The sequence below is a fragment of the Rattus rattus genome, chromosome 2 (genome assembly GCF_011064425.1).
Source record: "Rattus rattus isolate New Zealand chromosome 2, Rrattus_CSIRO_v1, whole genome shotgun sequence".
Taxonomy (NCBI): domain Eukaryota; kingdom Metazoa; phylum Chordata; class Mammalia; order Rodentia; family Muridae; genus Rattus; species Rattus rattus.
The window spans coordinates 191,439,402-191,455,017 of record NC_046155.1 but is presented as its reverse complement, the minus strand read 5'-3'; the positions used below and the strand labels follow the sequence as shown (position 1 = coordinate 191,455,017).

The following is a 15,616-nucleotide window of genomic DNA, read 5'->3' as shown; positions in this document are numbered from 1 at the left end:
GCTCATGTACTGCAGGAAAGCTCATTCCCGTCTTATATAGGGTGACGCCATCTTTGTATGGCTGTGATGTGCCTCAGGCTGATGAGAAAATAGACTGGTTGTTGGGTGCCTCTCCACACCCAGATCCATTTTCCTTCTACTCATTTCTTTGGAATGGGCCTTAGGCAACTTGCTTGGAATTCTGGATCCTGTTCTGTCCCAGGTCCCTAGGCCACAAAGCCTGCTGTTGCTTCTGTGTCCTCAGCCAGCAGACACCAGGCTGGGTGCCAGCTTCTCTGGGCTCGTCTCTCTTGCTGCTTGAGTTACACTGTCAGGTGCTGTGACTCCCAAGACTCTGCCGCAGCCTTGCTTCCCAAGCCCACTCTTCAGGGCTTTTACTAGTGCTTGAGCTGAGGCCTCAGAGCGCAGGCTGGTCTCGTTTTCGGGATGCTGGGAAGGTGGACTGATAAAGCCAGAAGAGGACAGATAAGAGGATAGAAGATTGATAGACCACAACAATGTGGAACTAAAGTCCAGTGAGTTAAGCTTGGAATTGAATGCCAAAAGCCTTTGGTTTTTCATCTTTCCTTTCTATTCCAAGAGTTTTCAGATATGCAAGTAGGAGGGAACATTACAAACAAACCTTGTATAGCTGCCTCTTTTAACAGCGGTTCTCAACCTGTGTGTGACCCATTCACAGGGGTCACACATCACATATCCTGCATATCAGATACTTATATTACATTCATAACAGTGGCAAAATTACACTTATGAAATAGCAGTGGAGTAATTTTACGGTTGCGGGTCAGAACATGGGACCGCTATTCAGGGGTACAGCATCAGGAAGGCTGAGCACCATGGCTCTAAGACAGTCATTTCCACATTTGTTTTGCTTTAACTGTGTTACTGTCTGGCTCACGTTCCACTCGGGATAGGTTTGCTTTTGGTCTTCCAATCCTAGTGATTTAGTTCAAGACTTTATAGAAATTACACTTGAGAACTCATTTGCTTTTGGCTATAAAACCTAATTTCCCCTTTCCTTAGAACATGAAACTGCTCAGACACACCTCAAGGATGCAGGCTGACACATGGGAGGTATAGCCGGCTGGGATTATGAAACCACCAACAGTGGAAAAAAGGGCAGCTTTGTGCCAGTGGCCATCTCTGGGAAAGGCCGAGGGATAGGGTTTCCAGAGGGAGGGCAGTTCTCTGCCCAATCCTAAGCCAGGGAGATGTGAGGACCGAGCTTTGCTGTTCTGGGCAAATGCATGGGGCCTCTGTGGGTGGAGGAGGAGGTGGTGTTGACTCTAGTATGGCCCTACAGACACATACACTGAAAGGTTGCAAGTGTGGGTGCAGCCAGCGTTGGGAGTGTGCCTTTACCCTGTGGAGGAGTGTGAGGTCCTGCCTCCTCTAGCTGAACAAGGAACTGCTCTGTGCTTCTGCCTCCATTGGCCTCCCTGGTGTAGGTGTTGGGGAGACCTCAGGCCTTGCGCACTCATTAGCTTATATTCTTGGAACTGGGGTTCTGGTTTCTGTACTCTTCTCTCTGTATTCCTGCTGAGTCCTTTGCCGTGTGACTGCAGCCTGGAGCAGCAAAACATCCGCTGTGCTCCGTGGCCCTTATTCTCTCCACCTCCCCCTGAGACACTTAGAGCACACGACACTAAGATAGCCCCTGGACAACTGGCGTTGATTGACGCTGATTGCTGCTGCTTTCTTGGCTCTTCAGAAATTCCTGGGTTTGGGTCATGTCACCAAGTTGTGTGCTTTCCTGTGGCTTTGTGTGTGTAGGTCAAGATGGGAGAGGAGAGCCTGTGTTTACAGGTGAGGTGGACTGCACATACTTCTTCACGTGGGACACTAAATATGCCTGTGTAAAAGAGAAGGAAGATCTCCTCTGCGGGGCCATCGACGGCAAGAAACGTTACGACCTGTCTGTGCTGGCTCGCCACTCAGGTATCGCTTACCTTTCTGGGAATAGTAGTCCCCGTGTTCACAGGAGACACAGTTGATCCCGGTGGTTTGGGGAAGCATTTTTAATTGCCAGCTGAGTCATGGCCGCGTTCCTTTCTAGCCATAGTATAACATATAAGGGACACTGAATCAGGAGGTGACCTACTTGCATCTGAGCCTCACTTTTTCTAGTTGAGCTGTCTTGGCTCACCTTCCTGGCTCAGTTATAGCTTACAGGGCCTGCTATGACCGGTCTTGTGCACTGTGCTTAGAGACAGTTTCTCCAGCAATCTTTCCGTCATGACTGAGGAGATTGGTGGAGCTGGGTCTCTGCTATGTCTACATCCTGAACTTCTATCCTTTCATATGGCTGCCACTTTCCCTCTTTCTTGCCACTGAAAGGGGATCAGCATACCTCTGATCTGTAGCCGTGGGAGAGTTGTCCAGCATGGATGGCTTGGTGAATCACAGTGTGTATCAGTTTGAGGGCTTCACTGCAGAAACTGGTAGAGCGTGTGTTATGCTGAAGGTGCTGGGCGACTGACTCCTGCTGAGAGCCCACATGTCACACTGCTAAAGTGGGTGCCATCTTGACAAAAATAGAAGAGATGAATGAGAGTCCGTTTATAGGAGCCTTGCGTTCCCTAAGACAGAATGACTGCTTCAGAGCTGGCTCTCTCTGTCCCACGGTCTTTTGAGGCCATTCTGAAAAGGCCTCAAAAGGAATATCTCCTGTATGTCTGTCCGGTTTAGGACAAGATGGGGGTCCACAGTAAATTACCTGTGTTAGCCAGTAGCTTTAGAGTCATCTTCACAGTTTACTAGGTAAGCATCCTGGAAGCTGCAGGAGCATAGGGAATTTCTGTAGGAGTTAAGTAGCTTCAGGAAGTGGGGGTCGAATCTTGTGTAGGTGTGCTAATGAGAGGTTGGGTTTCTGCACTGTGGAAGAAGTTCTAATCTCTGGAATAGAACCCTGCTAAGACTCGTGTAGCTCTAGCCAATTCGGTCTTCAGAAAGCTCTCCAGGAGGACTGTGTGGGGGAGGACTCCAGTCAGCACTGCTCCCTTCTGTGTGAGTGAGTGTGTGTGTGTGTGTGTGTGTGTGTGTGTGTGTGTGTGTGTGTGTGTGTGTATGTGTGCGTGTGTGTGTACTTCTCAGTTACATACAACAACACGACATTTTCGGGGTTTGATTTTGTTTCTAAAGGAAAGGGGGCGTGTTGCTTACAGTTTCAGGAGGGATACAGTCCATCACAGCAAGGAATTCCTGACAATAAGGAGCGTGAATGGCTGATCATATTGCAGTTGCCATTAGGAAACAGAGAGGGAGACACTTTTGTTTTTAGTGTTTTAAGTATCAGTGTGGTACAAGGCACAGACTGGGATCTTGAGGGGTGGTACAGAGGTGCATTTAATGCACTGAGTAGACTCTGCCGTGGTCTGGCTTTTGAGGAACCTGGAGTGTTTCTGTAGCATCCAGATATCCCAGAGGATGTTGTGAGCTGGGAGTTCAGAAAGTCCCACCCTGGAGATGGTAGCCCATACCCCATGCAGCCAATGCCCAGCTCTTTGTGGGAAGCTTGGGCACACATACATGATGTCTCTCTGAGTGTATCTGTAGGCCACGTGTGGACTTGGGAGCCTAGCTTTCCAAAGACATTGTGTGTAGTCACTGGCAAGCTCTGTGATGTTACTTGTGGTTTCCAACTTTCCAAGGGGTCATTTCAGGTAACAATGCATGGATGCCTTTGTGTCTCCTTCAGGGCCAGTTTATGGGATGTAGGCGCATTCTCATGACTATTCTTTTCTTTGCCTGATACCCTTAACACCCAGATGTGATCTCCCCTACCCCACCCCCCACACACACACACACACACACACACACACACACACACACACACACACACGCCCCACCCATACCACCCACACCACCCATCCTTGGATCTGTGAGCCAGACTTTCCACCCTGCTCCCAGTCAATCTGTGTAGACGAGGTAGACACTTTCTTAGCTGCAGAGGCTCTTGTGGGACCTGAAGCTCAGCATGTGACCCGTGCCCTTTCACTAGGCTCAGGACAGCAGCTGACCTTCTCATGGGGTTTAGTCTTTGGTTTTGTACTGTAGTGTTTGGGAGAAGTTTGTGGTTTCTTCAGAGGGCATTTTGGGGAATGGTCTGTTCCTGACACATTTGGTGGGAATGGAGACTCCATAACTCTGGAGTGCTAGAGATAGTGTGACCTTGGCGTAGTCACTATTTTAAGTGGGACCACAGGAAAAAGTCACTGTCTTCAACTAAAGGACTTTGGGTTTGACTGCAGAATCAGAACAGAATTGGGAAGCAGTGGATGGTAGCCAGGCTGAATCAGAAAAGAAGAATTTCTTCATCAATGTCTGTCACCGGGTGCTGCAGGCGGGAAAGGCCAAGAACTGTCCTGAAGGTGCTGCCGTGTGTGCTGTGGGTGAGTTACATCAGAGGGAGCTTCTCTCGAAGGGGGTGTGGGCTCTAGCTGCTTCCTTGGGGGAGACTTAAAATGTGGTTTGCTTAAGCGTCCTGCCTTTGGGTAAATACTAAGGACAATAAGCATTTTAAAGTTTCAGTGTCAAAGCCCGTGTACTCTGAAGTCCTGAGGTTGGCAGAGGTGTAACTAGGCAGAGAGAACCATGTTGGAAAATCCTCGATGATCTGTCTTCATTTTGTAGACATTTGAAGAATTCTTCAGACCCCTTTGCAGAATAATGCTGTTAGTACTTGTAAAGCTAATTTTGAATTTTCAACAGTCTCTGGGCAGACACTTAGGGGAGCCTTGAGCTGAGCAGCAGGTCTGGGTGTTGTTCTTGCTGTCATTGTTTGTCTTGTATGTCACAGAGGTGTTTGTCTTAAGAGACACTGCGCTTCAGTGTGTGTCTGGTAAGGTGTACTTTGAAGATGCCAGGAGGAGGGTAAGGAGAATCTGTTAGAAACATGGACGAGAAATTAGTGAGGCTTGGTTGGCCTTGGGAATTACCTTGGCATTCAGAGCTAGAGATGTGTCTCAGAGTAACCAAAGTCTTTGTCTTACTGAGGGCTCAGACGTAGACATCTTCAAAAAGTCGCTGAGCCAGGGATTCACTCCACCCACGCAGGTGTGAGTTCCTGCTTGGTCATGAGTAAAGCCTGTGTCTTGGGCTGTGCTCCCTAGCTGCTGACGTATGTCTAAGGGCAGCCGAAGCCCTGGATGTGGAATAGTGTCTTTTACAGATAGTGATGGTGCCCGCACAACCCATCCTTAAGATGCCTTTAGGGGAATCCTATGTGTTGTTTCCAACATGTCCCTGCTAAGGCAGGAGGTGACTCCAATGTGACTGATTATTTTGTCCATCAAAGTCAGGTTAGGTGGGCTAAGATCCTGGAGACCTGCTGGCATTCGGCCGAGTCTTGGTTTACTTTCTAAGGTTTACATGATGAGGATTTCCCACTCTCCCTTCTTTTTTCCCCCCAGATAAGAGTGGAAGTAAAAACCTAGGAAAATTTGTCTCTTCTCCTACAAAAGAGAAAGGACACATTCAGCTCTCTTACTCTGATGGCGATGACTGTGGTAATGATAAGAAAATAACAACTAACATCACATTTGTGTGCAAACCAGGTAATGTCACAGAAGAGTCATACAATTCTCCATCATGTCTGCAGCAGGGCTGGGGTGGGAGGGCGGTGCTGAGCACTCCTAGTTCTGGTCTCTGGTAATGGGAATCAAGTCTGGGCTATCAGCCTAGAAATGGAGAAACCATATGCTGTCCACAGAGACTGTGTTGACATACTCCAAAGGAGTCGTGAGTCTCTGCATGACATCCTGTTCGTAAGGACTGTCAGAGGATCCAGGGTGTGGAGTGCTGAGTTTCCTCCACAAGGGGATCATAAATGGCTTAGAAATATTTTCTTGATTGCAGCATCTCAACCGTAGTTATCCCTTTCCTGATAAGTTTCAGCTCTTTTTGCTAAGACTGCATTTGTGCATGCATTTCAGTGTTCTCAGGATGCTGTATCCAGTGTGTTCCATGCTCCACAGCTCTATTTATGATGTCTAGGGATTTCCTTGTTGATGTGCCCAGGCTTATTATTTTAAAGCATTTTACTGCTGGGAATTTAGATGCTCCATATCCTCTCTACACCCGCCCCATAAAGTTTCCTTTGTATAAATTCGCAGCTGTGGGAGGACACAAGCGAGGAATGTTTTGTTTGTTTTATTGTGGTAGACTATATATAGCACCAAACTTATAAATCATCCTAGCTGTTTTCAGAAAGGTAGTTGAGTGCTGTTGGGTGTTTGCGGCTGTGATCGCTGCTCATCTCTCCATACTTAAACCTGTCGTCTTGGAAATAATAGTCCTCCAGAGTTCTGTCCCCAGCATCTGGCACCCAACTGTTTTGCCTGTTTGTGGACTTGCCCATTCTAGGCAACTTCTATCCATAAAATCACATAGTATTTGTAGGATACTCCTTTCCCTGAAGCTCCCTTTCTTAGGACAAGATTTCACATAGCTGAGACTGGCCTTGAATTTTCTAAGCAATTGGATGGACTTGAATTTCTGTGTCCCCACTTCTACCTTCTGAAGAACTGGCATTGTAGATAGGCAGGCGCTGCATGCCCGTTTTATACAGTGCTGGGGCTGGGACATAGGGCCATGCTAGCCAGTCAAGCACTCTGCTATATGAGCCACATCTCCAGCTCCGAATGACCATTTTTTTAGCCTCCTCTTTCCTACGACTTTTTTTTTTTTTTTTTTTCCTTTTCTTTTTTTCAGAGCTGGGGACCGAACCCAGGGCCTTGCGCTTGCTAGGCAAGCGCTCTACCACTGAGCTAAATCCCCAACCCCTTTCCTACGACTTTTAACAGGGAAAATGTTTTTAGAGTCAGCAGATAGCGTTTGATGGTTTTTCCTCCTCCTCTTTCCCTGCTGTTACAGGTGATCTGGAAAGCGCTCCAGTGCTGAGAGCTGCGGGGCCCGATGGCTGCTCCTATGAGTTTGAGTGGCACACGGCTGCTGCCTGTGTCCTGTCGCAGACGGAGGGAGAAAACTGCACTGTCCTTGATGCTCAGGCAGGTCTGTGCCCAAGCAATGCCTCTGTTGTCTGCTGTACCTTAGGCCCACTGGTGGCCTTGCTAAAGACTTAGCATGACTTAGGAGTCACCTGCTTTAGAACTTTGTTCATGCCACTGGACAAAATCCCAAGCATCTTTTGTTGTGTGTTTGAGCTATGGCAATGCCCATCTTGAATTTGTGGCTGTGTTGGATTTATTGGAGCACAAGAGGATCCACACACACATTCGAAAGACTTTTGGATGAGTCCTAGGCCAGATTCCCTTGATAGGGTAGTTGCAAGAAGGCTGTCATAGTTTGGTTATCTTGCTTGGCTATGCCATGTTTGTGAGACCTTGTTTGAACAAGGTTGTAGGGCTCACACAGTGGAAGAGGGCAATGGTGAGGACCTGTGCCCAGACAGGAGAGAGTCACTCAGGAATGGTAGCTTAAAGGTAAAGTGACCTTTCGTCTTCAACATCATTTTGCCCTGGGAGTAATTTCTTTCTAAGAAGCTTGCACGGTTACCTGTCCCTGTGCCATGACTAGCCTGACATACCTGTGCTGTTTTTATGTTACTCAGGGTTTTCTTTTGATTTGTCACTCCTCACAAAGAAGAATGGTGCATATAAAGTTGAGACAGACAAGTATGACTTCTACATAAATGTTTGTGGCCCCGTATCCATGAACCTGTGTCAGTCAAACTCAGGAGCCTGCCAGGTAGCAAAAAGGCAAGTGAACTCTGATTCTGGTTTGTCTTTGGCATTGTGGGCTAGTGAATGTTTGCACAGGGGTAGTTAGGTTTCCCTTGAACACTATTGCTTGGCAAGCATTTAAATACTGAGAGGACCTGGCCAGAAGAATTGCAGGATGCCAGGACCTGAACTTCCCAGAGAAGGGGCCAAGCCTTATCCTAGTGGCTGAGAGAGGTCTGGGCTTATTGATGCTCACTTGTGAACTTTGAACTTTACAGTTCTTACATATTTATGTATTTCTTCTTATTGTATAGGGTTAGTTCTAATGAATTGAGTTGACTACAGGTCAGTAGTGCTGAGAGAAAGGTGTGTGTGTGTGTGTGTGTGTGTGTGTGTGTGTGTGTGTGTGTGCTTTTCTCCTTCTACAGCCAAAAGAGCTGCGTATAAGGTTCCCAGGGACTGCGGTGTCTTGGTCTGACCATGCTTTTGCCCCTAATTGTGTAGCCTTAGAGATCTTCTGCCCCACGGCACCTCCAGACTGACATTTCTGTGTCCATTTTAGTGGTAAGTCTTGGAACTTGGGGCTGAGTAATACTAAGCTTACGTACTACGATGGGATGATCCAGCTGAGCTACAGGAACGGCACGCCGTATAACAATGAAAAGCACACACCGAGATCCACACTGATTACCTTCCTCTGTGACCGTGATGCTGGAGTGGGCTTCCCAGAATATCAGGTGGGAATCATCTTGGGTAATTTTCCTGGCCATACCTGGGCCAGTTGTCCACCCTTTCTGTAGGAACAGAGCTATTATTAGTCTGCTTCTCTTTCCAGACCATCATGTAATCATTCCTTTTACAGTTTTCAGGGTGCCTAGGCAGTTTTAGTTACTGGTTTAGTGCTTATTCAGAGATGCATTTATCTTAATGCTGCTCCACAGTCCTGTTCATCGTGTTAGAAAACATGCAGAAGATATTTCCCTGCCCCAGGATAGGTTCCGGCACAGTAGTGATGTTAAGTTGGGGTCAGTTTTGCTGTGGGTCTTTGGGGTGTTACAGATGGAGGCGCTGTGCTATCTTTTCCTGTCTTTCTTGTCTTGGGATCAGGAAGAGGACAACTCTACCTACAACTTCCGGTGGTACACCAGTTACGCCTGCCCGGAAGAGCCCCTGGAGTGCATGGTGACAGACCCCTCCATGATGGAGCAGTATGACCTCTCCAGGTGAGCACTTGGCTTAGCTGACAGCAGTAGGAATGTGGTGGCCCAGGGTGCGGGAGCAGGGACACAGAGACAGAAGGAGGTGGATGTGGTCTGGTCTTGTCACATCTGTGGCATAGCAAACACTCAGTGTAGCTTCAGTGTTTACAACAATGACTCATGTAAGGTGAATGTGCTGGGGGAGATGGCAGGGTCCTCTGCATGTGGAGCTTCGGAGCCCAAATGTTAGGGCGTGTCCTGAGAGTCGGTCAGCATGTGGCTCGATTCGAGTGTGACTTCATTTCTCTAATGACTGAGCAGTAACTGCTGGCCGTAGCTGGCTCACCTTGTAAGTCACACTTTTGTGTTAAATCTAGTCTAGTGAAGTTTGAAGGTGGCCGTGGAGGAAACTGGTATGCCATGGAAAACTCCCGCGAACATTTCACACGGAGGAAATACTACCTCAACGTGTGCCGGCCTCTGAATCCTGTGCCAGGCTGTGATCGATATGCATCTGCTTGCCAGATGAAATACGAAAACAATGAGGTATGTCTGTCTTTCCCATGTTTTCTCCTTCCACTCTGAGGCCTGGTATGTGAAGGAACTCTTGATCAGAGCATTCCTGTCGCCCAGGTGAGGCCTCTGAGGATGTGCCTCTTGCACAAGCACACATGACATTGAAACTGTTCAGACTTAAAACGGCCACTGGCTGCTGGCCACTGTTGATCCAGTACTTTGCAGCAAAAGCTCTTAGTGGTTATGCTGGCCTGAATTCAGGTGCCTGAGTGATTCTGCAGACATCCGTAGCTTGGCCTCCAGTGCCCCAGAGCTGGATGTGAGAGCGTTGCTCAGAGTGACATGCTCAGGTGCATGTGGTAATGCTACTCACGGTGCTGAATGCTTTGTCATCTCCTGGCAGAACATTCATACCTTTCCTGTGCTCCTTATGTGTGGTGGGCTTTGAAAGTTGCACAGAGACCCAGAAGTTGACTTCTGCAAAAAAGAGTGTGAGCATTTGCTGTTGTCCATGCTAGTGGTGTGCTCTGTGTCTCAGGCATTGGAGGCCATGTGCATGCGAGTGTGTCCTCTACCACAACAGCAGCCTCAGGGTACAGCCATCTCCCACTCAGGGTTCCCCCACTCAGGGCCTCTGCATTTCTCGCGCCTGCTCACACAGTTCTTAGGGTCGCTTCACTGGCAGAAACTGCTATGAGCAGCAAGCTGACTTCTGAGGAAGGAAGCCAAATCCACACTCTGTTGCAGGGCTCCTTGGCAGAGACTGTGGCCATCAGTAACTTGGGAGTTGCAAAGACAGGCCCTGTGGTGGAGGAGAGCGGCAGCCTCCTCTTAGAGTATGTGAACGGCTCTGCGTGCACCACCAGTGATGGCCGGCTAACCACCTACAGCACCAGGATCCATCTTGTGTGTGGTCGAGGAACTATGGTAAGTGCTGCACAAGAATGGAGGACGAGCACGGAGGCCAGTGTGTACAGCTCCATACCTTGTTTTAAATTGCAGCACGGCATCCAGCGCCTGAAATTGGTCATTTTAGGCATTGCCAAGTTATGAAGAACATTGCATTTATCAGGAGTGTTGTGCACTTGTCACCATAATCCATGGTGAGAACTTTTCTGGGGTCATCTTTTGAGTCTCACTGTGTGGCCCTGGCTAGCATGGAACTTGCTACGTAGACCAGGCTGGCCTTGAACTCGTATAGCTCTGCCTCTTGAGTGCTGGGCTTAAAGGTGAGGGCTATGGCATCTGCCTTATATCTAGAATTTTTTATCTCCCCAGCCTAGTTGCTGCCACCATTTTCCCTTCCATCCCCCCCACCTCTTTTGTTTTTGTGATTTTTGGGGGACAGGATCTCAGACTTGTCTGAAACTCACTATGTAAACCTCAAACTCAGAGTGGGATAAAAGGTTTGCACCACTGTTCTTTGTAGACTTCTGGACTCTCCTGGGGCCCAGGCCAGTGGATGTGAGGCCTGGTGTCCAGGTGCCCTGCAGACATGAGATTTGTCCTTTGCTCTGTTCGCTGAGGTTATGCAGTGACTGAGGACAGTGTCCATCCATGCAGACATGCTCCCTTACCTACCTGCTCTGGGATGCTGGGTGTTTGCTCGTGTGTTTTGTCGGGAAAGAGTGCTGGCCCCTTAGGTAGACAGTCGTTGGTCTCATTTCAGCTGTGCCTGGCAGCTGTGGCCTAGGTATGTGGAGCCCTGTCATAGACCATTCTTTTCTTTCCCTGTTTTGCTGTCATTTAGATAATGTATTTAGTTCCAGAAAATTCTTTCAGACACTTCTTAGTTTTCCAAGTATTTCCCCACAGTGGCTGAACTGGTTATGCCTATGGGCCTAGAATACAGTGTGGACCCTGGTCAGACTCCTGAGGGAGAGGAGAGGAGGTCAGGCTGGCAGAGTGCACCACAGGCTAGAACCTGGGTCTTTCTTAGCCTGGGGAGCCAGGGTCCTCGGGGTGATGAGGAGAGCGGATGGGGCGTACAGGAAGAACTCTGAGCTGTGGGCTGAGACCAGCTGGATAATGCCAGTAAAGTCCTCCATGTAGTCTTGGTGTGCTGTCCAGTCAGCTAACCGTGAGCCATTGCTGTCTGTGATGGAGACAGCACTCATGGAATGGAGTGCGGCTTTTGTGGAGGAGACTTTTTGTTGAAACCCCATGTATTATAAGCCAGTAATACAAATCTATGTAATTAGAACCTGAGTCACAAAACCAGGTTCTGTGCCCCACATAGAAGCTCTCCTTGTGCGTCTTCCTGTTGGCTGTCAGCCCTTTCCCTGACACACCAGCCATTTTTTTAAAAGATATATTCATTTTTATGTGCATTGGTGTTCTGCCTACAAGTCTCTGTAATGTACAGACTCCAGTTACAGACAGTTGTGAGCTGCCATATGGGTGCTGGAAATTGAAACCCAGTCCTCTGGAAGAGCACCTACCTAGTGCTCTTCACTTCCACGCCATGTCTCCAGGCCACACAAGTCAGCTTTGCCTTACTTATTCCAGCTGCTGTAGTAACTTCCTGGTTGCTCTTGCTGGACTCTGGTGTGCAGCCTGGAGTCCAGCTGAGCTTTCCCATCACTGCTTGCTGGCCTGAGCTCAGTGCTAATGCATATGACATGGCCTCCCTGCAGGGGCAATGAGAACAGTGTGGTATAGGGAGGAGGTGTACATCAGGGGCTGACCCATTGTAGACACTGGTGTATTCTAGCCTGACGCCCTGATGCTTGACTGCTATGCTGATGTCCTGCTGATTTCTCTCTGCCCTTGTGACCTTTCAGAATTCCCATCCCATATTCACTTTCAACTGGGAATGTGTGGTCAGTTTCTTGTGGAACACGGAGGCTGCCTGCCCCATCCAGACGATCACAGATTCAGACCAGGTATGCGTGTTGTCACATTGCCCATGTTCATGATGGCTTCCAGTTGCTTCCTACCCTCCCTTCTGACACGTGTTATCACCCTCTGCCTCCTCCCTGCCATTGGTACCTAGATCTCCAGGACCTTCTATCTTACTCCTGGCTCTCTACAACCCTCTTCAGCTGTCCCTTCCAAATGCCCGTGCATCCTAGTGAGCTCTCCATCACTGCCAGGTGTCTGACGGATTCACATTCCTCCATTCCAGAACATCCTAGGATCTGATATAGTAATATTCCTGAAGTCTATGACCTTATCCACAGGATGGAGCCCAGTGCTTCATGTGATGCCACTGACCGAGTAAAGCCCATGTGTCTGCTGTGACCGCCCTACTAGGTGGAACCAGTGCTTCATGGGATGTTACAGTTAGCACATAGAATAGGGCTCAGTGATTCATGCGACCTCACCCCTAGAATAGACCCATGTGTCTGCTATGCCCTTCCTTACCTCCAGTATGTAGCCAAGTGCCTCATGCTTCTCTGCTGAAGGCCACACACTTTATTCCAGCATCTCTCCACTGCTGGCTGCTCTTGTTTGGGCTGCTTCTCCTGGCTGCATTCTGTGCAGTGTGGCAGCCCAGCAGTACACTGCTCTCTGAGTTATTTGCCACCCTCCTGGGCCAGCACATTGGTTTATGATACTGTGTGTGCCCTACTTCATGGCAGGACCTTTTCCTCCCTAACTTTTTACCAGACTAGAGTCTGGAAGAGGCGCTGGCCTGATACATGATCTCAGCTCTGGGCCAGTAGTCATCTTCGATCTTTGATCTTGGTGGTCATTGGAGGCTGACAGCAAACTTAGAGGAAGGGAGGGACAGTCTGTGAGTTAACCTGGTTATACTCCCATAGGTGCACTCATAACAATGACTTAGAGGAAGGTAGGGGACTCTCTGTGAGTTAACCTGATTATGCTCCCATAGGTGCCCTCATAACGAGAGGTAATTCTTCAGTTTTATTTTTTAGTGTAAAAATCATTGCTGGGTCACTTTAGCCCCACCTGCCCTCCCCTGTCCTTTTTCCTCTTAGGAGGTAGTGGTAGCCTTACTCTGCTGTGTAGTAGCTTAGCAGCCATGGGCTGAGTCCCATTCCTCTGCACACACATCCCACATCAGTGCAGGCAAGGGACTGTGTGCGAGCACACTGCTGTATCCATAGAGAGAGACTTAAAATGAGCAAGTGTAGCTTGCCGAGTGCAGATGTGGGTTTCGGGAGGGCCTTCATGTTTGTTTTACTCTTGGAGAATTGGTTTGACTGTATTTTCTTTCTTCTTTCTGGTAGGCTTGCTCTATAAGGGACCCCAACAGCGGATTTGTGTTTAATCTGAGCCCACTCAACTATTCTCAAGGACACATGGTCTTAGGCATTGGGAAGACTTTTGTGGTAAGTGATGTGGTAAATTCTAGATCGTTTTAAACAAGGCTATCTGCACTCAAGTCATTTGGGCTGTGGTTTGGGAATCAGGCATCCTTAGGGCTGAGAGGGCAGCTGCTTCACCAGAGGAAGAAACCCAGCTCGGGAGTGGGCAATGAGATAAGTCATCGCCACAGTCCTCACGCACTCGGGAGTGGGCAATGAGATAAGTCATCGCCACAGTGCTCAGGCTGCTGATGGGCAGCTTCCCTCCTTACCAGCTGCTGTGTGTCTAGAAGCTTCTAAGCAGCAGCAGCAGCAGAGGGACAGTTAGGACACGAGCTACATAGAGTCCACCAGAAGCAGACCAGTGAGGCCCTCCCTTGTGCACTAACCACACTGTAAGGAGCCAGTGTGCTGCCATGACCCTTGGCTGCAGGTGACAGGTTGGAGGTGATAGACCAATGGGTAATAAAGTAGAAATGTAGCTGTCTGGAAGGCCACCTGAGCTCAAATGCTTCAGGGGACCCGCCTGTCTGCTGGGCCACACTGCCCGAAGCCACTCTCTTGGCATCACAGCAAGGGTAGACTTCTGCTCCTTCCTGTCCTGCTGGGTTCAGCTGCCCTGCACATTTGGTGGCTTTTCCCACAGAGCTGCTTCTTACACAACCACAGCAGACACACCTGCCTTTAAATAGAGTCGGCGTCTTTAAGAAATTAGAGGCCTGACTTTGTTTTCAGTTAGACTCCAACTGAATACCCTTCTCTGCACGATTAAAGACACAAGAAAGTGGTTTGTTTTGCTCCCTAGTGTAAGCTTTATAATTACTTGCAGTAATTATATCTACTGATAGAAGGCTGTAAAATAAGAGAATAAAACACTATGTACTAAGCCTTAGAGGAATTTGTGTCCGTGTTGTTATTTGGACTTGTGCTTTTGCTTTTCTGACTTTAGGACCCTGATGCCCTGAGGTTGATAAACTGCTAGTGAGATTCAGATCCTCAGCCCAGTGGTACTTTGGGTTCTACTGATCTTGTCTGTGGTTTGTCTTAGAATCTAAATGGGCCTGAACAATTTTTTTTTTCTGTTTGACTTCCAGTTCAATATCTGTGGTACAATGCCTGCCTGTGGAACGGTTGCAGGGAAGCCAGCCCTTGGCTGTGAGGCAGAAACTAAGATCAAAGACATTAAGGACCTGAAGCCAGAAAGGCCAGTCGGGATGGAGAAGAGCCTCCAGTTGTCTGCCGAGGGGTTCCTCACTCTGACCTACAAAGGCTCTTCTCCTTCTGACAGAGGTGAGCCAAGGGTCACGTGGACGTGCATGTATTTCCCATCCCTTCTGTTCATCTTGCACCTCCAATTCTTCAGAGGTGGGTCGGTTGCACTTTTGTCGGTGCTAAAGAGACTTGGGTGGCGATTGTCGTAAGTTACTCTCTTTTTCTTTTCCCTAAGTTTATTACCCCCCCCCCTTTTCTTTCCCTTGGTGATACAGTTTCTTGTGTAATGGTTTGGGGACGTTAAGCTGTGAGTTTGTATTTCGTCAGTAAGCGAAAGGTCAATTCTGAGCCCTTAATCATGGCAGCAGTCATGCCAGTGGATAACCCCCGCAGGGGAAGTGTACTGCTGATGCCGATGTGTCTGTGTTGTCTGGTGATTCTCATGCTAGCTCTGTGAGTCTTCCCTTTTTCTTTTGTCCCCTTGAGACAGGCTCTTACTGTGTGGCCCTGGCTTATCTGACTGGCTCTGTCATCCAACTCAGGTTTACCGGCCTCTGCCTTCCTGGGATCAAAGGCTTGGGTGACCACACCTGACTTATCCTTCTTCTGTGTTCAATTACTGCTACACTGTACACACGCGGTGCTGGAAGGCAGAAAGGCCTTGTTCCTAGGGTAGAGCCTGTGGTTCATGAGGGATAGCTTCCGAGTGGGATCCAGGGGTCTTGGATTCTGC

General features: G+C 48.6%; 1 protein-coding gene across 1 annotated transcript in view; it reads left to right on the top strand.

Moving 5' to 3' along the window:
- Positions 1-15,616, top strand: part of Igf2r (insulin like growth factor 2 receptor) — an 88,057-nt gene that overhangs the window by 47,103 nt on the left and 25,338 nt on the right. Inside the window, exons 11-22 of the mRNA XM_032894713.1 lie at positions 1,774-1,938; positions 4,251-4,391; positions 5,412-5,555; positions 6,874-7,011; positions 7,571-7,718; positions 8,245-8,419; positions 8,790-8,905; positions 9,259-9,427; positions 10,145-10,324; positions 12,181-12,282; positions 13,594-13,695; positions 14,766-14,961. Coding sequence (XP_032750604.1) covers positions 1,774-1,938; positions 4,251-4,391; positions 5,412-5,555; positions 6,874-7,011; positions 7,571-7,718; positions 8,245-8,419; positions 8,790-8,905; positions 9,259-9,427; positions 10,145-10,324; positions 12,181-12,282; positions 13,594-13,695; positions 14,766-14,961 — 1,776 coding nt within the window. The remainder of the gene's footprint in view (positions 1-1,773; positions 1,939-4,250; positions 4,392-5,411; positions 5,556-6,873; positions 7,012-7,570; positions 7,719-8,244; positions 8,420-8,789; positions 8,906-9,258; positions 9,428-10,144; positions 10,325-12,180; positions 12,283-13,593; positions 13,696-14,765; positions 14,962-15,616) is intronic.